The 23323-nt window shown below is 39.0% G+C and overlaps 1 protein-coding gene across 7 annotated transcripts in view; it reads left to right on the top strand.

Moving 5' to 3' along the window:
- The window catches only part of FAM172A (family with sequence similarity 172 member A), a 280969-nt gene that overhangs the window by 202264 nt on the left and 55382 nt on the right, over window positions 1-23323 (top strand). For all 7 annotated transcript variants that reach the window (XM_017807269.1, XM_017807270.1, XM_017807268.1 and 4 more), the window contains one exon: window positions 328-412. In XM_017807269.1, the coding sequence (XP_017662758.1) occupies window positions 328-412 (85 nt within the window). The remainder of the gene's footprint in view (window positions 1-327; window positions 413-23323) is intronic.

Genomic DNA, 23323 nt, shown 5'->3' with positions numbered 1-23323 from the left:
AAGTGTGTGGTGGGTGATTCAGGCACTAGCTGGTCCAAGCACCTCCTCAAGTCTATTAGCACTCAGAGTAGCACTTAGAGACATGCTATTTAAGCACATTACGAATCTCCTGAATTATGGTCTTACTCGTTCCTTATTTGGTTTGAAACTGTAGTAGTTCATTGATAGTAAGTGTGAATAAACTGGTGTAGTGTACTTTCCAGTCCTGCTTGGACTGCTGTGTAAATTAGAGTATTTTGATGTGATCACTGTCCTTACTTACAACGTCTGTATTTATTTTTACTCTGAGTTTTTGGCTTACCCCAAAATTGCTGCCTACTCTTACAGAACTGCTGTAACTGGGTGTCCAGCTCCGAGCCCCTGGACACTTCAGTGGAGTCCATGCTGCCAGATTGCCCCCGTGTCTCTGCAGGTATGTCCATTTGTTTTTGGTAAGCCAGTTTATGTGTTTGTGCTCAGGAGCAACTTTTTTATTTAAAAATGCATTTGGTTATGACTGCATTTTAACCCTTCTACACCAAGATACGGTTGAAAGCATATGACTGCTGCTATTTTATGCGGCTCACTGTTTGTTTTTTTTTGTTGGTTTTTTTTTTTTTTTTGTGTGGGATTTAACTTCTCTTGTCTATTTGTTGCTTGAATTTTTTTAATCTTCCTTTCTGTTTGTCTTAAGTAGTTGGTGACATTATATGTGGAGCCTAAGAGAAATAATAGCAATGCCAAAAACTGGGAAATTTATCCTTGTAAAAATATCTAACTCTATGTGGACAACAGGGTTTTAAAGAAGTATATTAATGAATGTTACAGCTAAGCTAAACAAGATGCTTTCCTGTATGCTGATCAGCTATAAGTCTAGTTTACATAGCGAATTATTTACACTGTCCAAGAACGTTGATGTGAGTTTCCATTGTTTTGGAAATATTCAGCTATGCTTTTTCAGTAATGAATCAAAAATCATAAGAAGCACATGAAATAATTCGGAGAGACTTTAGTTAAAGTGTAATAATTCCAGAAAGTAGACACAGTTGTCAATGTAAAAGGAAAGTCTCCAATCTCTGTAGGAAAGTAATCTAAAATACATAAAGCTGTTACTGAACTTTCATGTTTGATTATCAGATTTTCTAAAAGCCATAGGTAGCATATTTCTGTAGAATATAAAATCAGGTTCAAAGGAAGACACAGTCTATACAATATTAATTTAAAAACTGGAACAATATATTTGACCTTGCTCTGTGGGATGCAGTTGTTCATTTGACAAGTTAGAGTTTCATATCTGTCTGCATTTGCAGAGTTGTTAATGAGATCTAACCTTGCAGATAAAACTTAGTTTACTGCAGGACATTTTTAAGGCTTGGAAAATTTAGTGGTACTTTGTTGGAGAGCTCACAACAACCAGATATTTTAATCATATTTCTGCTATGGGTTGGGATCTACGTGCAGATCATCAGCTCTGTACAGATGCATGCAATCTGACACTGCTCTGTTGTAGTGCCTTGGAAAGTGATACATTACTTAAATTTTCATAGATTCAACATTAATTTACCAACTTTTTTCTCCTTTAGGGGAGATTACTGTAGTTTGAAGGAAAAATACTGCTCAGGAGTGGAATTTTTTAAAACCGGATTAACTTCCAACCTCTGACATCTGTTTTGCTGTTGTGAAAGACTGTATGCTATAGAGGTTATTTTAGTCAGGTAAATAGGGGCTTGGATAGCAACCAGTCAGTTTTTGCTGTACGCTGGCCTGCACTGAAAATCCTCCATCTGAGCATCTCTTCTCTTTCTTTGTATTCATCCTATGTAAATAATATAAAATGTATTCTATAAAAGAAATTCTTGGTGTACTTAAAAAGCAGACTGGTCCTTTAATAGAGTGTGAATAAGTCTTGACTTGTATTGAGGATGGGTCACATTGGCCATAATGTTTCTACACCACTTAAAGAACTCCCAAGCTACCCCCAACTATTAGAAGAATTAATTTAAATGATGTAGGATTTCAGCCAGTAAAAATTGGCTGTTTGTTTTTAGTGCATATAAGCAGTGCTGCTAGATTAAGATCAATAATGTTTTAGAAGTTCTCAAGAGAAATTTTGCATAATGATTTAATGTAAGCTAACTATTTCCAAGCTGGTTCTTTGTAACATAAAACCAGTTTAAAATAGTATAACTTGATGTGACTACTGCTGAATTATCAGTTTGCTCACATGTTTTTGCTTATATTTCTTGTATTCATGTCTTATATGAACAACTGTAAGACATTTACAGGGGATCAAGTGAATAACTCATACAGTGTGTTTATATAGGTAACAGTCTAAACCTGTATTAAGGTAATCTGTAACGAATTTATGAAATGCTGCTAGACGTAGGAGCGTTATTGTTTAATGTGAGAGATTTTAATTCTCTCCTTTCCTGAGAATTGCAGTACTGGAACAGCCCACACTCAAATCCTGGCAGCATTGCCCTTGGTATTTCAACAAATGACAGCAAGAGCAGTAAGAGCAATGACAGGAGATCCTTAAAAATAAACCCTGTGCAGTAGGAAGATTCACTTCTCTTCCTGGAACCTTATCTTTTATCTCTGTGCTGACAAGTAAGTTCAGGAATAACTGCCTCTTGGTCACATCTCATGAGTCAGCTTTTCCAAAAAGGTCTGATATTCAGCTAATCAGCATATTGGAATTTACAGGCAGTCCTAACTTGAGCAATACCTACTGCAGATTATCTCACAGCCTACTGCTTGCATGTCCCTTAAAATCACTGGAGAGATATAAATGGCCATTGAACAAGAAAAATTACTTGTATTTCCAGATAGAGTTGTTAAAGCTTTTGATTAAAGCTTTATTAAGTAATTAAAAAGTTTGCTATAAGTTATTCATATCTTAGTAACAAAAAGGAATCTGTTCTTGTGGCAAGAGGTCCTGTGAGGGTCCCGCCTTAATGGTCTTTCCTCCAAGAAGCAACCATCTCAAGGAATTGGTTGCATGCTGGTGTCAGTTTAATGTTTTCCAACATCTTGTCAGCAATATGGACAGTGGGATTGAGTGCACCCTCAACAAGTTTGCGAACAACAGCAAAGCTGTGTGTTGCACTTGGCACTCTGGAAGGAAGGGATGTCATACACTGGGATCTTGAGAGGTGGGCCTGTAGAAGATATGGACCCTGAAAAGTTCAAAAAGGCCAAGTAAGTGCAAGGTCCCACACATGGCTCAGGGCAATCCCAAGCACAAATACAGGCTGGGTAGATAATAAATTGGGAGTAGCTCTTAGGAGAATGATTTGCAGGTATTGGTTGACAAGAAATTCAGTATGACCCACCAATGTGTGCTTCCAGTCCAGAAAGACAACCATCAAAGACTGCATCAAAAGAAGCGTGACCAGCAGGTCGAGGTGGTTGATTCTGTCCCTCTACATGGCTCTCATGAGATCTTATGTGGAGCACTGTATCTAGCTCTAGGTTGCTCAGCACAAGATAGATGTAGACCTGTTGGAGCAAGTTCAGAACAGGCAACAAAGATGCTCACAGTGCTACAGCACCTCTAATATGGAGTCAGACTGAGAGAGTTATTCAGTCTGGAGAAGAGAAGGCTCCAGGGAGACCTTGGAGCACCTTTCAGTACCTAAACCTCCTGCAAGAGAGCTGGAAGGGGCTTTTGACAAGGGCATGGAGTGATAGGACAACAGAGGAATGGCTGCAAACTGTCAAAGGGTAGATTTAGATTAGAAAAGACAGGAAAGAAATTCTTCCCTATGAGGCTGATGAGGCACTGGCACAGTTTGCTGAGAGAAGTTGTGTATGCCCCACCCCATAAGTGTTCAGGGCCAAGTTGGATGGAGCTTTGAGCTACCTGGTCTAGTGGAAGTTTGCTCAAATGACATGGGGGTTGGAATATTCAAGGTCCCTATCTCTTACCCTCTTCACTTTCAGCCCTAATTAAGGACCTTTGTTAGACTTGACATCATCTTCTGCATCAGTCTTAATCCACCTTCCTAATGGAAACAAACCAGAAGACCTTTCTTCTGTCTCAGAGGAGATGGATCCGTCTAAGCAAATATAGGGTGAAGAAAGATGAAGACTTTAAAAGCTGTCTGTACATTAAAAATCATTACATAAAATGGAGTAGCGGTTGAAGTATTACTGGTTAGGAGACTGGGCATCAACTTGGAATTTGACACAGACACTAGAATAGATGTTTTAATGACAGGTTTATCATGTTATTGCTAACCATAACTGAGGTTCATGCTGTGTCTCTGAGACCTTACAACATTTCTCCTAATTCTAGAGCAGGAGATCCACAAGCCCTTGGAAAGCCATCCTACTGGAGCAGCTACTGGGTGGGAGTAGTGGAAAGTGAGGATGGGAGAAAACAGATCCATGGATCTGTGTCCATCTCTAATGTTGTTCAGGAATTAAATTACTTTGATTTCAGGATAGTGGCCTGAACCCCAGGAAAGGTATTGTGGTAAATTTTGCCAGGTAAACATGACCTTTGTTTTCCTGAATCCAGTTTGGATTCCTTAGCCCGTGTGTTTCTGCCAGGTAAGCTTGTTATTTAGGAGAGACGATTAAACTTCACAGTATTTTGCCAAAGTGGATATGCACCAACACTAATTTAAAGTAATCAAATGAAGTTATTGTAACATTAATAAAATGAATTGCCTAAACAAATATTTTTAAAGCCTTCCTAGTTGACTCCCAAAATCACTAGTTATTAACAGTTGCAGGCAATGTAATTAAAACATTGTGAAATAAGGAAATTACAGCATGAAAAGACAAACAAGATTGCACAATGGAATGAAAACACTGACAGTAATTGAGAAAAGTTCTATTTGCAGAAGAGCCTAGACTTGAACAAATGTGTGTGTAATAAGGCAAAAAGTGCAAGAATTAACTCATATAGCTGAATAAAGTAGCCTTGAGCTAGTAGAAATAAAACAAACTTAATTTTGGGGGACAGGTATGACTTTGCCAGTGGTGCTCTTAAGTGAATCTTCAGATAGTATTTCCTGGTACCTAACATCAAGCTTGACTCTGTATGGTATATCAAACATTTGATTTTATTTAGATAAACAAAGCACAATTTAATTTTTTTTACTTTGAATTCAGAGAATATCATTAATGTAATTTCTAACAGAGTAAGTACTTCAGGGTTTGGGGGGGTTTACACATAAATAAATAGAAGGGAAAAAAAGACTTGACAGAATAGTTGAGGTACAAAGGGACTTCTAGGAGTCATCTGGCCCAGTTTTTGTTCAAGCCAGGCCACCTGGAGCCAGTAGTCCAGCACTATGTCCATCCTTTTCCAAGGTCCATTGCATGTCAGTAAAGAAACCATGCCAATCGTAATTAATATTCATGTAAGGTTGTGGAGTTTTTGCTGGTATACTTGCCTAAGTTCCAGAAGACTGCCATAATCATGTGGTGTGTAATCATACATGAGTATGGAGTGAAGATAGTGGTAGTTGCCCAAGCTCAGGTAAGACAGTCACTTTGTGTGTGTAAGCACCAGAAGGAGGTCCTTCATGTTGCAGAAAGTGGTTGTTTACTTGCTTTGCCTTTTCAAATCCTTTTGCCTGGAAAAGGGGAAGAGGACCTGGTGGTTGTTTCTGACAAAGCTTGTCCCAGCAAGGAGCAGGGTTGTCATTCATTAAGCCCCTTGGTAAAAACACAGCCCAAAGCACTTCTTTGTTAGCTGAGCAACAGTATGTACTTTAAACCTCAGGGGTTTGTTTTAGAGCTTTTTCTGTGTGCGCATATGAAACTTGTGGTTCAAAACAAATGAAAGATGAGATTATTTGGTGCTCACTGAAAAACAAAGAAAAGCATGTTACCTGCTGAATTTGAGTTCTTGGCATTGCTTGCTTTAATATCAAGAATATGGTACTAAACAGTCCCCTTGAAACTGCTGCTTTGTGCTATGTAATAGAATAGCATCAGTAATACTTCCATGGGGCTACAGTAAATTTAAGTAAAATTATTATGGACTGTTAGATCTGCTTAGAAGCACTGATCCAAGAAATGAAGTGCATCACTTGGACAGCAAGCCTTTCACTGGAAGAGCAAGTATGCAGCCTGTGGCCCCACACACAAGTGCACTGACTCATGAGGTAGAGCCCTTGTTGCAAAGTTTGTGTTGATACCAAGGAAACCATAAATTATGCATTAGATTATGGAGGTGGTATTTTTCTGTTGGCTTTGCCTAACAGGTGACTCTTGCCTGCTGTTTTAAGAGTTCAGTTGTGTATTTCCATAGAAAAGCCTCGTCTATCTGCAGATGTACCTCATGCTGAGCAGATCCTAGGGTTCAAACAGGAGGATCTCTGGTGGGGTTAAATGGACTCTCCAACACCACAGGGTTTGTGCACAGAGGTAATTGTATCAATGAGGCTTGTGACAACTGTAGGAAAGGACAGTGTATCAAATACTCATCTGTATTTGCACCGTCTTGCTCATAACAAATGAGGCAGAAACAACCATAAACTGTATTAAATGCTGAACGATGTGTGGCTCAGACTCTTAGCCCAGTTTACAAATGCTTCTCTGTTTTTTTCAGTCTTTAATCAATTTGATGAAGACTATTCTGGGCAGTTTTCTGATACTAGTGTTTTGTGACAAGGAATAGGTGTCTGACAATTCCAGGAATATAAGAAATAAGTACAAACCCACGCACTTTTTACAATAAGGCAGATTAAGCAATTTTTCCATTTTTTCAAAAATGTTATTTCTGCATTCACTAGTCATTCATGGAGATTAAGATTACAGTAATCAGTGTTTACTGTAAAACACTTTGCATTTTATGTCTTCATGTGCATGTAGTTCTGTCAATAAAAGCTTTGCATTTCAGGAGAAAAGATTAAATGCTGAAGGTTTTGTCGAGGTGTCAGGCTTCTGTGTTTAGCTGCGTATTAATTTGTTTTAAAGTATTTGCAACATTAGTAGCAGAAGTGGTGGAGTGCAGGAATCCGCAGTGTGAGGGTTGCTTCATTGCCCATGTCAACATCTTTACCTGCTTCCAGCATTGGTCCTGCACTTCCATTTCTGCTGTTGTACTTTGTCTGTCGGGGACTGGAAATAATTATGGTAACTTTGAAGCATCAGCCTGTCTTAGCCACAGCGCTGGCAGTTGATGCACTAAGTCCAGCTTTAACTTGTGTCTTCTTAGCCTGGAAATAAGTGGCTTTTTCTCTACTTCCAATGTTTCAAAGGAGCTCTGTTTTTACTCTCAAGTGGTGCAGACAGCTTTTCATTTCATGTGTAAACCCAGCTGGATATGAGTTTCTATGTTGCGTTTTGAGTAGCTTAGCACTACAGTGCTTTGGAAAGGACAAAGTCCATAGAGACCTGTTGAACAATATTGCAAATTCTGTTCCAGAATGCCAGAGCCTCAAAAGTAAATATGAAAATGTGAATTCGAAAGCATTCAAATTGATTGAATTATCAGATGTTGCTCCTGTCAGAGAGTTCAATAGCATTCATTTACTGTTCAACAAAATAGCTACATGTATTTGAGGCAGTACTGATATTAGAGAAACAATTCCATCAAAAATTATTCTTGTATTCAGATATATGTATTTATCATTGCATATTTTTAGAGTAGAGTGAACCAGTTAGAGTTGTTTCTCTTAGTCCTTGAGGCTATCTTTGATTGTGGTGATAATGTAAATTATTAGAGTCGGATATTTCCTACAAAGTGTTTGACAACTATTAAACTACTGTGACTGTTGCTTCTGATACTACTTAATGCTGTCTCATTAGTGCCTTATATATCCATATCTGTCTGCATGTTGGCAGGTCTTACTCCAATGTATGATTGCAAACTCTTGAGCTCAGGAACTTTTTGTTCAGTGCTTGAGCTTCTTCTCAGCCCATGCAGATGCAAGATGCCAGGAAAGTTGTTGCTTAGCCAGTCTTCTGCATTGTTGTGGTGTTAAAATACTTATGCCTTGACTTCTAAGAGCACTTAAAAGCACAGTGGCAGTACAACAAATAGAGAATATATTCATGTTTTGAATAGGTAGATGCATCTTTACTGCACATTTCCAAGCAACAGTTTAGACTGATATTCTAAAGAGTACAGTTATGTTATTGCTACAAAAGCCAGTCTGGTATTTGTTCAATCTGTGCTAGTTTTGTCTGTTGAAAGGGACAAACTAGAGCAAGAGGAGCAACAAAGCTGGCAAAGGGTCTAGAACACAAGTCTTATGAGGAGTGACTGAGGGAGCTGGAGTTATTCAGCCTCGAGGAAAGGAGGCTCAGAGGAGGGCTTATTGCTCTCTACAACTACTGAAAAGGAGGTTGTGGACAGATGAGGGTTGGCCTGTTCTCCCATGTAACGTTACAGGAACAGAGGAAATGGCCTCAGGTTGCACCAGTGAAGGTTTAGCTTGAATATTAGGGAAAATGTCTTTGCTAGAAATGTTGTCAACCACTGGAACAGGCTTCCCAGGGCAGTGGGGGACTCACCATCTCTGGAGAGGTTTAAAAACCTTGTAGATGTGGCACTCGGAGCCATGGTTTAGTGGTGGGCTTGGCAGTGCTGGGTAAACGGCTGAACTCAGTAGTCTTGGAGGTCTTTTCCAACCTCAGATTGTTGGGACTCAAATTGACATTTTCCTCCAGGACATGTCAGACTATACGCTAGCAGATATAGGTGGGTTTCTACCTCCTCTTGCTTTTTGTGACAGCAACAAAAGCTTTCCTTACATGGCGGCTCTTCGTCATCTCAGGCATTTTTACCTGCAGTGCCTTGCCAGCCTCTCAGTGCACATAGGCAATGTTACATCCAACGATACACCTTGCTCCTTATTGCCTAATTGGTCAGTCAAAGCGTGCTTCAAATGTGTTTTCCATGGGGTGGAAGAGAAGATCACAATCCTCTCTCATTCAGCTTCTCTGAAGTGCCCACGGGCTCTTGCCCAGACGTAGTGAAACTCTTTACACAGGTCTCAATAAAGTGTCATTAGTACTTTGTGCGACTGAGCTTAAATGTTAGTCTTCGTATTACAAGTTGTAAGCACATTACTGTTAGTAATTTTGAGAAGTATTTTCTGTGTTTTATCCTCAATAGCTCTGTGAAGCCAGAACATCTATAGAGATGGGATCTGGTACATCAGAGTAATTGTAAAAGCTGTATTTCTACCGGAGCTGAACACCTGTAATGAGGTATTCCCTGAGAGATATCATCCAAAATTCAATAGTAAAATTTTTGTATTGACATAATATCCAAAAGATGGTTTATGTTTCAGTTTTCATTTTCTGTTAGAATCCAGATTCAGATTTGGATTTAGATTTGGTAGATTTTTTTAAAAGGTTCACTTTCAGTAGAAAACTTTTCTTTTTTCACAGGTGTATATAGTTTACATGGGGAAGGACATTTAGATCACTTATCATCCACTTTTATATATAGAGTCTTTAATTTTTTACCAGATGTTATGCTGAATTTTAAAACTTGCATTTGGTGAAAATGTGTCTTCCAGTAAGTCACTCAGCCTTGGCTGGAAGGATTCAAGAGATGGGGAATCCATTGCTCCCTTCCCTTTGTAATCTGTCAAAATATTAAGAGGAGTGGCTCATTTCTAGTTTGGCTTTGTCTGGTTTCAAGTTCCAACCGTTAGTTCTTGTTGTGCCTTTTTATACTAAAAGAGCCATTTAGTACATTTACTTTTTCTCTCTATGTATTTCATATGGGAATTGAGTCAACACCCCATCTTCTTTTGGGAAACGTAATAGATTGAGTTCTTTAAGTCTCACTGCAAGTTAATTTCTCCACGTTTCAAATGCTTTTATACATTTTTCTGTCTCCAGTCTTTTAACATCTTTCCTTTGAGATGGACCTGTCTACAACTCACTGATGTAATACACAGACTTCAAATCTTTGTGACTTGGTTTTCTCCCATTTCATTGGGCAACTGTTACATTTGACTGCCTTATCACCATAAGTATAGACAGTCCATTTAGGAGGAACTTGCTCTTTCTAGAATTGCTGCTCTTCATCTAGGTTTTAAATTAGTGTTATGAAACATTGCAGATAGTTTTTTTTAAAAAATAAACCTAACAAACATATTAACACACACACACAAAAAAAAAGACTGTTACCTTTCCTGTTAATAACCATCATGTCCATCTTCATATTTACAGAAGCTTTACCACCACTGAATTGATATATATATTTTCTGTGTGGTTGAATAGCCATAGAACACTCCAGCAATAATATCTCTGTTCAGTAGTGGTGTCTCCATGACAGTGGCCTTTGCAGATTACTTAGTCTGCAAGCTCTCAGAAATATTGAATAATATTGACTTTTAACCTTTTTTCATGAGTAAACATGTCTAGAGTTGTTTTCCAGTAGGTTGCATTGACTTGAATAAATTACATTTTTTACCTTTATTCTTCATTAATAGACTCCAGTATCACAGTGTTGTGGGTCTGAAGGGGATTGCTAGTATGCATCACCTTCATCCCCCAGCCAGAGCTGGGGAAGTGATTCTTGCATCACTTCCTGACAGGTGCTCATTTCCTTGGTTCTTTCCTTTGTGTTGTGTGATGACACAACCTTCCTAGGCAGTCTCTTCAAAAATTCCAGTTTTATTTACCCATGTCTTCCTTGGTGGAAGCATACACATTCAGGAACAGCTGAGTAAGCAACAGTCACCCCCAAAAAAGAGACCTTGTTCTTCATGCCTACCATACCTATAGGGTAGGAATGTATGGACCTATATATCCATTTTTCCTTTGTTTTTCTTGAGATTTATTTCAGGTTATCCATGCAAATAGTTTTCTCTGAAATTTTGGATTAGGATTTTCCCGTCTTCTGTACCATCCCTGTTATTTTAAGCATTATTTAAAATAAACATCAGTAGCCAGTTAGCTGATTTATGACTCTTGATCTTGGGTCAAACTCTGCATGCCTGCCAATTTGGAAAGATTTATTCCTGAGAATATATTGATAAGCAGCAAAAAAGAATATACTTCATCGAACACTTCACCTCTTTTTTTTTCAAATTGAGAACAGAAACATCTGTTGAATAATTTCATACTTTCTTCTGCATTGTTATTTATAGTTTCACCAGCTCCATCTGAAAACTGACACATTTTTGCTACGGATTTCATTTGTTGCTTGCATATAAAACAAAGTTCTTCATTGTGCCAAGTTTGCCAGCTGTACATTGCTTATACTCAGATAACTTTAGCTTTCCTTATCATATTTAGCTGATTACAAGCTATTTTCACTTTTTTCTATATTCCTTGAACCAGGAGGACCAACACTCTTGGGTATTTTTTTGTCATCCAATAAACTTCTTAAAACTACCATTCAGTCATTTATGTTTAAATATTAGATCTTGAATAAATTTACTAATCTTTTTCCTACCTTGAAGAAAAAAATACCCTTTATGAAGCTCCGAGTCTGTGTGTTGCCAGCGGAGGCTTCTTTCTGTTAAGTCCCACCAATGTCATCAGGTGACCTTCACTGGCCCCAGGCAGCCAGCCATTTGTCTTTGTCCACCACAACACTGCCCGAAATGGTAAAGTCATGGAAAGTATTATACCTTTTTGTCTATGAACATTGTTCATAGTTTTTAGAAACTCTTAATATTTGTGATCACCAGTGTCCATCTCCTGATGTGCCCAGGGATAAACTTTCCTAGTCACTGTTTTGCCAGGGTTGTCTGTTATAAACTTCCTCACCAGCATCTTCTCCTGGGCTTTTTTAGTGTGCTAATTCACAGGTACCATAGACCCAAGATAAGATTTGTCAGTATTGTTGAACTAAGTAATGTTGGTTAATAAAAGAGCACCACATCATCATTACTTTTATGCACTTGAATCACTCCAAATAGGTTATAAGTAGACATTTTAATACTCCAGGCATACAAATTATTTGAGCAGCCTTCAGTAATGCCAGTTACGTCAAACTGGGCCTCATGGCAATGGTTGGACAACAAACGAGAACTGGAAAAACTAGCTGTGGCATAGCATTGATTTTAACATTCCTTTTCTTTTTATTTGCCACATAAATTTATTTGCAACACATGGAGATTAAATTTATATCATATTTGCCTTCTTAGCACCCTGCCCTCAAGCTGCTAATTTAACAGTTTTCTGGCTGATCCAGCTAGCTGTCAACTGAGAAGATTAGTTTACCGACCTGTGAGATAACCAAAACATGAGAAACATGGAGCTCCATGATACCATTTTTAGAGGCCCTTTTCACAGTATATTTGCACTTTAAACTTTCTCCTATCAAGGAACATTTGGGAGGCCCAATTTTCTGTGGAGAGTACATGTCATTTTCTGCTAACCTGCATCAGCAAGTAATCTTGTCATGTTAATGTACAGGAGCAGTTAACTGACTTGTTTTAAATGCATTGTGATTGTTATATAGTTATTAAAAGCAAAAGCAAATGAGTGCTAAGAATTCAGATGCTGATTGTTTACACAGAGAATGTTAAGGATAAGGCTAATTTAAGCAGACATATTATATTCTTACATTAAAACATGAAAACCATACCCTATGAAATAATTGTTTATAATATGTATCCTAATATTATCAATACTTATGTATTCCAATAAACATTTTAATTCAGTGAGCCACATTTAATAAGTAACATTTTCTAAGTATATTCCAATTTTTATGTGAAACACGGTTCCCCCCACATTAATCCTTTTATTTTGGATAGGTTTGCAAGACATACCTACAACAGCCTAACAGAGAAATAGTCCACATGGTTAATAGAGTAAACCATTTTAGATCATGTTCATTACTGCTGCTGTGATACAGTAGTCAGTTTGAGGGCAAATGTCATGCACTTTAGAACAAACACTGATAAGACCTATCATTTTTTTCAAGGACAAGATTTGTGCAAATTAGGCATTGTGTGTAAAAGTTCTTATCCCTTTACTTGCAATTTTTATGTTAATATATAATTTGTAGTTATACATGTTATAAAGTAAAATATGCATACATACAATTTTTAATACATATAAATAAAATCTACATATATTTGAAATCTGAAGACCAATTTTTGACTCTTAGATACTTAATGAGGATCCATTTGAGTCTCACAGATAGTTACACAGGTGCGTGAGGGCAGACCTTAGCTCTGACTTTGACTTGCTGGGCAAGGCAGATCCTATTTTATTACTATCACTGGCTCCAGATGATCAGTGCTATTATGTCTGAGTTTAAACTATGTCCTGAACTGGGTGTTAAACTGGAAGGGCTTCTTATGTATATTTGAAAACTCATGCTTGGAGTGGAAAGGAGCATCCCAACACTGCCTGAAGGCATGCATGCCATGACTGCTCCAACTGGATTTTTCCAGCGCAGTGTAGCTGCGCGTGCAGCACAAAAAAATGGGAACATAAACATGTCTCAAAACACTTGTGCCCCCAGAGCAGGCATCTCTTTTTGATTCTATGAGAACTTCAAGGACTCACCATTACTCTGAGTAATTACATTAAATGTTTGTTATTTTTTTAATTTGGGGGCAGAGTTCTAGGCATCTGTTTATGCAACTTGTTCCATTCAGTGAAATTTTCCACAGAGGAAATCTCCCATAAAATTCCATCAGATCAAGCACTTGTAAGATAATGGCTGAAGTACTGTTCCAGCAGTACTATGCTGGACACTGATGTGTGTCAGAGTTATGTGAAGGGATTTGGGTTGTTTTGAGAGTGCTCTGGATTTTTATGATTTTGACAGTTTCCTGCTTATTGTAGAACTCATATGCACCTTGAAAATTCAGCACAGCTTACGAAACTTGAAGATTCCTTGTCGCAGCTGGGCACCTGATTCAGCTGCCACTGAAGATTTCCAGTGGTTTTGGTTAGTCTGTCTTCGGTTCTTGTGCCCCAGCAGACCACTATTTGAAACCAAATGCTGAGTGTGAACTAATGATAATTTTTCAAGACTGTTCCTTTTTTCTTCTGTTAATAGCCCTGAATGAAATGTATTAAACTTTGTGTCATGCTCTGTCTGATGTTGTTTTCTCCTTACTCTTGAAGCACACATCTCCTGTCCTCCAGGGAAGTGTCAGTTTCCCATAAAATCCACCTGCCTGTGTGAAGGAGTGGGTGCAACCTTAGGGGATGGGGAACTGAAAGAGCACAAGAGGAACCCTGCAGTGGCAGTTGGTCACCTTCCTTTGAGACGCTGGCTGGAGACCCCACCGACTGTCAGGGGAACTAAATTTGGTTGTGGCTTCTAATGTTAAGTGGGCTAACCACTGCACTGTCTTATAGGTGAAGGCTCTCCTTTCCTTATCCATTCTAAAAAAAGTGATCTCCACCTGTTTTTTTAAGGAACAGCATTCATTGCTTCCAGGCTGTGGCATCAAGGGATTTCTGGTTTCCATGACTTTAATCAGTCAGTCTGTCCTAATTGATTATTTTTGCCAATGCGTTGTAAATGCCATGCATGTTTTGAAAAACTAGACTATGGATGGAGCAGCCTCACAGGTGGAGGGGGAAGATGTTCACTCGAGCTAACAGTAGGATTTTTTGTACACTACGGAGAGGAGGGGTCAGTGACAGATCAAAGGAGAGCCATTGTTTTTCATATTCTGTCGTCTCTGGGTGACGACAAAGTGAAGAGAAACCACAAACATCTGGTGCAGATGGCACCAGTATGCGGTGGGCTTCCTTACCAGCCAAATGCAACAAGTTGCTCTCATTGAGCCAACCAAGCAAAAGCATACCTTAAACAAGGAGGTTAGATGCAAACTGATCATTAATATTAGTATACCTAGCCTTAAGAAACCTGGGTGAACTGGAAAACAGATATCGCTGGGGGATCCATGATGTTGCATGATGGATGCACACACATAAGCTTGGGAAGATCAGTTCCACTTATCTCTTCACATCCTTAGTTCCAGAGCTGCTCAGGGCTCAACAGAGAAGTAAGAACTTTTTCTGTTGTTTTGTGTGTTGATCATAAAGCTTATGTTTTATTAAAGTTTTAGAAATTCCAGATGAAATAGAAGTATGAGCATTTATATCACTTGCTGTCAGATTGTCTCATTTTGCTTTAGAAAAGCTCTGATACATGATACAGGTGAGTCCTGGTTTCTGCTGATTTGTGTCTTCACTGGAACTACATTTTTATTTGTATGGTTTTAGCAATGTATTCGTAGCTTTTAGTTTGCACGCACAAATAAATTATCTCAGTTATCTCAGTAACAGAGGTAATGTAAGTCCCATGTGGATTGATTTGCCATTATCCAAAACTTTTATCAAATATGTAAAAAGTATTCTTCATATAAATAAGGAAATAGAAATTGATTTTGAATAGTTATTCTTTCCATACACATGCTCTTTTGTTACACATTTTGTTAATTCTGTTCATGATTTTTCTGCACTGCATCTCTTTTTCTAAACTTTTCCTCTGATTTCATGCCTGACTTTGTTTAATGCTAATAAATCATTTACTGAAGCTTTATAAAAGATATTTCATTTGCCAGAGAGACTCTTTGAGCTGAGAGCTGTTCCCAAATTTGATACAATATTGTGTTAGAATTAATAGGGATATTGATGCAAAATTAATGCAAATAGACTCCATATCTAATCCCACACTCCCTCACTCAAGTTCACTAGCAGCAACAGCAAGTTACTTCTTTGATTTCTGTGTTAGATAGGCAGTATTTATGAGAGGTTGCAGTTTACAGCTTTACTTTGGTTATCATTATTCCAGTGCACATTAAAACAATTTTTGAATTTGTTTGTTTCAATATTGTTTTCAGACCTCTCTTAGACAAACCTGACTTTGGGCTTTGGCATATTTAGCTTGTGGCTTACCCCAGTAACATCTATACCATCTTCTTGAAGATGCTGAACGTAATCGACATCTTGCATTGTACTTGTACAGGATGATGCAAACACTGCTCGCAGTTGTGAGCACTCACGATGTGCGGGGCAGTATTTGGCCATTTCACTTCTGCTCTGTATGTCTGCAAAGTCTGTCTTGAGTGCACTATTAGGCTGTAACTGGTGTAACTAACAACTAATATGAAAGAGCAGGATAGAAGTTATCACCAGACTTCAAAGGTCTTAACAGGCCTGTAGGGTAGACTACCTTGGAGGGTAGTCTATCCCCTCACTTAATCTGTTGCCATATCTTCTGAGATTTGCCTAAATCTTCAGTGACCTCTAACCTTGACATATTACTCTCCTGTAATTTACTGGTTGTGTAATTTTCTTTATTTCTGTCCATTTAGACAGGCATGAGTCTTTCTGATCATAAAATTATAAGCTCATGAAGTGGTTTGGGTTGGAAGGGACCACTCACCATGGGCAGGGATGGGTACCTCCCTTTTCCATTTAGGTATGTGTGCCCAGGTAAACAGGTTTTTGATGTGTAATAAAGACTAGTTTAAACCATTTTAGTCCTCTTGCCCTCCTTAGCTTAAGACTCATTGAAAATGATTGTTTTGATATGCTTCAGCATGTGGTTTGTAGATGACACTTGTAGATTAGGTTTAGGTTTAAAATCTAGCTATTAAAATAAATTGGGCATTGTACAACCATTTTCAAAAGATCAGGCTTTTATGAATTGCTTTCTTAAACCTAAATGTCCAAGGATAGTTTTGTTTATATTTTCACTAAACATGAAAGCTCATATTGGTTAAGTGCAGCTCAGTGACAATTTATATTGTGGGAAAAATCAGTTGATATTCTTCTGATATACTGTGTATCAGTATGGGAGACAAGTACCCGTCAAGAAAACTTCCCTGTTCCTGTTGGATTTGGTCTTTTTTTCCTCTTGGACTCAGCATTGCATCTCTCCCATCAATCCCAATGTACATGGGAGAATTTCAATAGTGAAGCCTCTTTCTCAGTCATCAGGCAGTCACTTTTCCTTGATGATGTCCATCCCAAATCAATGGGCAGAGCATAGGAGGGGAGTTTCCTCCTCCTCTCTTCATGGATGCTTTACCATAAGAGAACTGTGGCTGTTCCCTTGAAGGGGAAGCAAGAACACCCCTCTGGGTACACCAGCAGGTATGCTTCTCTGGCTTCCAGCCTCTGCCCTTTTCTGCTCCAGCACCTCACTCTGCAATGCCTCATGGTGATTGACTGATCACTGTTGACCTGGGGAGAAAAATGCTCGAAAGCATTTCAGTAAAGCAAAATAACATGCAACAAGCTACTTGCCTCCCTGAAACTGAGCATGGGTTTAATTATCCTTTTAACCAATTAAAACACTTTAAAAGAGACTAAGAGTGACTGAGAGGGAGTGAGAGAAGCCCAGTGGTAGATTTAAAGTTCAACAGGGGAAAAAAAGATTATACAAGGATTTCACAAGCAACAACATTTGGATAGTATTTGGGAAATGTTTTTCTTTCAAGACTATCTTGTGATTAACTATGGGAGTAGCACATCAAAGCTGGACTGACTTCAAAGCTTAGAACCACTTACGGCTTCCAGCTATTACTAAAACCTACCACTTCACTCTGCCAGCAACTCATCTCAGTTGACTCCTTAAGTTACACCCATCTACTTCCTGCCTTTTGATTTTGGGGAGGGAAGGAAGAAAAAAAAAGAAGACAGAAAAATTTGTAAATTAAATATAGCTGTTCACACTAAAGCAATGTCAAAGTCAGGGGAAAAAGGCAAATGAAGGCATTAAGACATTAAAGATTTAGTACAAACTCAAAAGTGATTTACATATGCAGACTGCATTTGGCTGACTCTAGCGAAGCTGTCTGCTTTGGGGAAGTTCCTTGAGTAACAGCCCCTAAACAATGTGTGCAAGCTGTGTAGGCTGTTATTGAGGTCCAGATGTTACCAGTAGCTTGGCACAAGCAGCGGTGCCTTGGGACTCCAGGATACTTTCACATATACAATAAATATAATGAAATTAGTTCCCATCCCTGTTCAACAGGGACAGTCCACACCCTCTGATCTGAAAAGATACCTGCTCATGCACCTCCAAACGGTGTACCAGTATGGGACAATGGTCATTGATTCTTTTGTATTAGTGATAGAGACCTTGGAGGCAAATTTTGTATATTTCATATTTTGAGTGTTCCTGAAACAACTCAGTTTGTGGCAGCATAAGGCTGTGCTACATTCTCTAACCTAAGAAGGCTAAAATCTACTAAAGTGATAACTTATTGTGGAATTAATATTGTTCAACGCCTAAAATTTGTACATTATTATTTTCTGATTGGGAGTTTTATGCCTAGGGTTTTTAAAATGGTACATGAATCTCTGAATTAAATTTGTCTTGCAAAGGACAAATTAATAGAAAGTTAGGAAGAAGTGTGGTCTTTCAGTGTATTTTATAGAAGAGTTTATATGTTTTGTACAGATCAATGACATGCTCTCTAGAGCTAAATGCCATTAATCCATTTACGATCATTCATTGCAATGAAGAGAAATTACCATTGAATCATAGAATCATCAAATCAACCAGGTTGGAAAAGACCTCTGAAATCATCAAGTCCAACCCTTGATCCAACACCACCGTGGTTGCTAGACCATGGCACTAAGTGCCACATCCAGTCTCATCTTAAAAACCTCCAGAGACGGTGAATCCATCACCTCCCTGGGTAGTCCATTCCAATATCTGATTACTCTCTCTGTAAAAAATTTCTTCCTAGTATCCAAGCTAAACCTCCCCTGGCACAACTTAAGACCATGCCCTCTTGTCCTACTGCTGGTTGCCTGGGAGAAGAGACCAACCCCCACCTGGCTACAACCAGGGAGTTGTAGAGAGTGATGAGGTTTCCCCTGACCCTTCTCTTTTGCAGACTAAACAACCCCAGCTCCCTCAGCCTTTCCTACAGGACTTGTGCTCGAGTCCCTTCACCAACATCATTGCTCTTCTCTGGACCTGCTCCAGCACCTCAATATCCTTCCTGAACTGAGGGGCTCAGAACTGGACACAGTACTCCAGGTGTGGCCTCAGCAGTGCTGAGTACAGGGGAAGAATCAGTTCCCTGGTCCTGCTGGCCACACTGCTCCTGATCCAGGCCAGGATGCCATTGGCCTTCTTGGCCACCTGGGCACACTGCTGGCTCATGTTCAGCTTCCTGTCACTCCAGGCTGCCAGGTCCCATTGAAAGAGCTGATCATACATTAAGGAGAATTTGTCTGCTTCCTTGCATAGTCCTATATTTTGAAAATGCCTCTGCAAGTGTTTGAAGTTGATTGTTTTTCCTTTATTTCTTCTCTTTACAAGGAGGGATTTTGGCAGCAGAGGGTGTACTGGTGTCTTCTCCCAGCTGAGCTGTGACAGCAGAAATGGCCCCACATGGTACTGACCTGCTGTTTGTGGCCACCCTGTCCTGTCAGGGGGTTGTCTTATTCTCACCTACACACACAAATTATGCTTCTGCATCACACATGAGATAGGTCTCGATACAGAAATGGGAACACAACAAACTGTTTTGCCTGGATGGTGATTGCCACTGGGTGTAAATTATTGAATTACTGTGTAGCAGAGTCAGTTGACAAAAAGATTGTTACCTTCTAAAGAGTTGACATATGAAAAAAAAGTGTACCAGGACTTACTGTTAAATTTATTATATGTATGGCTAGTATATGTTCTCTCTGAAAAACATGCCTCTGCCTTAAACATGTAAAGGGATAGAGGGAGCTTCTTGACTGGCTGATGATGCAATCAAAATGTCAGATTATTTGAAATAAATTGTTATTATAGACTAAGGTATGACTCCACCAATACATTTATATGTGTGTGAGAGACTGGCATGTTAGTCGTTAATGACTCAAAACGGTCTGCCATTTGTGGAAGCAGCAGGGTGCTTTGCTGAGGCCAGGTTTGCACCCCCCCGAGGGGTAGCAAGAGAGTATTTTGTGTGCTGGGTTTTGAGCCAGAAAAGGGAGAAGGCCAAGAAGCAGACCCTGCAGAGATGGGACAGTGTCCTCTCTTTCACAATTGGGTCAGTTATGAAACATCTTCCACATTCCCCCCACCCCTGGAAGGTGTTGAGACACTTACATTTACACATGGGACATTCACACACGTAGGCCTGAAGGTATTCATCCTTTCTGATGGGGCATAACTGGCTCAACCACACTAATGTGAGAGGCAGCTGTCATGTCTTACAAGGTGTCATAAACTATGAAAGACCCTTAAATTGCCCCCAGACTCCTTTCTGGGACCTTCCACCAGAGGACTACCTGTGATCCACAGTATTACATCAGAGAGCATAAAACTTCCGACCCCCAGGGGAGGTACCTGGGCATTCCATCTAAACCCAAAAGTATATGAACCCATTGAACTTTGTGTTTTGTGGGCTTTCCCCTACCCCTGATGGATCAAGACCGTGACCATCATTTTGACCAAGAGACATACAATCAGGTCTCACTGCTGGATCCATAGGCAATGATATCTTTCTACTCATTCTTTTTTCTTTCTTTCTTTTCCTTATACATTATTCTGAAGTATTATTTTTATGCTCTTATGTTGCTACATTACTATAGATAATAATAACCAAAACAGCTACATACCTGCTTTCCATTGCAACCAAATTATTCTAAAATAAACCCTACATATATATATTTATAAACACCTACCAGTCAATGTCATTTCACTCTAATCTACCCCAAGGGATTGTTAACAAGAACCTGGGTTACCCTTGCCTTCTGAGGCGGGTCATAACAGTGTGATAGGGTTTTTTCTCTTCTTAAAGAATGCATTTCTCTCAAATAAACTATGCAGACTAGTAACAGCACAGTCATTTGAAGTTCACTGAAAATATACGAGGACATCATGTTTCCTGCCCTTATGTTAAACTTGGTATATTGATTTTTTTGCACAGCTTGCAGCCTAGAAGTGTGATCTATGGCAAGGCAGGCTAACCACATACAAATTCTTGAAGTACTGCTGGATTAGCAGGAACCGACAAGAGTGCGCAAGTATTGTGACTTGATCTCCGTAACTTTTCATTTATGACTTAATCAATTAAAATAACAAGTTTTGATTTTATTGTCTGTAAATAAATACACACAAATCATCTGCAGAAGCTATTGTTTCCCATGTTTACTCATTTGCACGACAAAAAGGCTGTATAAGTTAGGTACTGTACGTATGAAAACAGAGCTGAAGTTGAACTTAAAAATCAGCTATATAAAGATTCAACAAATCTTTTTTAGATTACTGCAGAAAATTCTGGAAGGCATAGTGAGTTCCTTAGCTTGCAGGTTTTTGTCTAAATTTCCCATTCCTTTTCTTTATTTATTCTTTGCCTGTTTAATCTTTTGTTCCCTTTATGTTAAAAGATGGCAAGATTATGGAAGCAACCAGTGCTGCAGCCTGCATTTAAATTTAGTTACAGTACGGTGGTATGGAAAGCGTTCTTCTGATGTCAGGCTGGCTTGCTCCTCTGTCTACATTATTAAAACCTCCTTAAACACCTCCATTATAGTGTTCACCTTGCTTGACTTCAAAGACCTGTGCAGCTGCATGGAGATAGTGAGCCACAACTCTGCCGAGTGGGTTACCCATGGTTTTTTAGAAATGCTAATGTGTTTTCTGCCATGTTTATGAAGTTATCTGTTTGCTGTTCTGCAACTCTGAAATCAAAATGATAAAATGAGTGAGACAAAGACAGAGGCTAACGATCTTCTGGCATTTGAAGTCATTGCCATTCACCTTTTGAAACCTTTTCCATCCTCCCCCCCCAAATAAAGAATAATTAATTCAAGAAGTTATTTGGGGTGAAAGCAAAGTTGACATTGTTCCTGTGGAACCTCTTGAGTGCGGTGTCACTGAATCACTCAAGAAAAGGATGTGGATGAATGCCTGGCTTATCACTCAGAGTTTTTTGGTAACTAATCTGTTCAAAATGTTTGGAATAAGATAAAACCTGGATTGATCATCTAATGAAAAAGGTCAAAACAGAGAAGAAAGTGCCACGGTTTGTGTTAGGTGACACTGTGCCCTGCTTGTCTAATTTGATTTCACAGAGCCACTGAAGCCCCAGGCAAAGCTGATTTTTAGCTATAATCAGCTTCTTAACCTTTTGAGAACTAACATAAACAGTACCTATCGATAATTAATTATGTTGCTCTGCTATGTACAACAAAGTGCAAAGGTGAAAGTGTAGACTACAGTAACACGTGTTGTGACAAGATCACTCCAGTGGATTACAGCCCTCCAAATTTCATCTGCAGTCATTGAACAGGGAGCATCAGTTTATCAGTTTCATTCATCATTGCCCTCTTGTGCTGCTGCCTCATCTCAAATTCCTCTTATGTACAGAAGGGATAACCTGTGGTGGGTTGGACTGCTGTGGTGGTGCATCTGCTGTTTTTTAATTATTAGGATTAATTTCCAATTACTTACCTGTAATAAAGGATGCATGTTCCCCTCCTCTGTGATGAGCATCTTCCAGAAAGTTTTGTAATCTCTATTGGCAGAAACATCATGTTCATCTGAGACACCTGTCTCTAGGTAGGATACATGGGATGAATTTTATTTTCAGATTTTGTGTATACATGTAGAGGCAAGAAGCAAAAATCTGAGGCACAAAAACTGGGCCTTTGCAGAATCTGTGTATCCTAGCTTCCCGTATGTTTTGGTTCATACACATCCTATAGTTTGCCAGAAAATTTGAATTTCCATGAACTTCAAAACCTTTAGGAGATTTCTAAGCCAATGGCCTCTCAGTGCATTTTAACTTTTCCTGACCTGTGCTGATCCCTGGTGTTTATGTAAGGAAACTTTGATCTACTCATCTTATATACTTGCTACTCTTATATACTTGCTGCTTAGAGGTAGCATGTTGGCTCTGGGTTTTCCACTCTGTAGAAAGTAACTCTATTCTACTTTCTGTCCCACTGTTGTCAGCAGTGTATCATTCTTCTCCAACAGTTTGCTCAGAGTAGTGCCTGTAATGGCTTATCATTATGAGCAGCATTAGCATGGGTGTTGCAGGGAAGCCTTGTGCTGCTTGTGTGCTCCACTTCATCTCAGGGAGCATTGTGGAGCTGAACAGCCAGGTCTCAGGATCTTCAGTACCTTCAGCCCACCTGCTTCCATGGAAACTGTAGTGGTACACTGTGATAGCTGATAGATTAGCAGGAGTATAAGTATGCCAGGTAGATAGATGAGCCCTCACTTAATTCAGATACTTACTTTATTAACTAAGATTAATAAAGCCTTAATGACTAGAGTTAATAAAGCAATAATACTAAGACAACCCCACTACTGACACAACAACTACAATAAATAATGACACAACATTTGCACATTTAAAAATCTTGCTGAATATATATATACACACATATATGAGGACATATACAAGTCACATAAAAGGTTAGAGTTGGTTTCCTTTTCTTACAGGCAATAATTGTAAGGTTT

The sequence above is a fragment of the Lepidothrix coronata genome, unplaced genomic scaffold (assembly GCF_001604755.1).
Source record: "Lepidothrix coronata isolate B3197 unplaced genomic scaffold, Lepidothrix_coronata-1.0 Scaffold18, whole genome shotgun sequence".
In the NCBI taxonomy this organism is placed as follows: Eukaryota; Metazoa; Chordata; class Aves; order Passeriformes; family Pipridae; genus Lepidothrix; species Lepidothrix coronata.
This window is presented reverse-complemented; position numbering and strand designations above follow the sequence as displayed.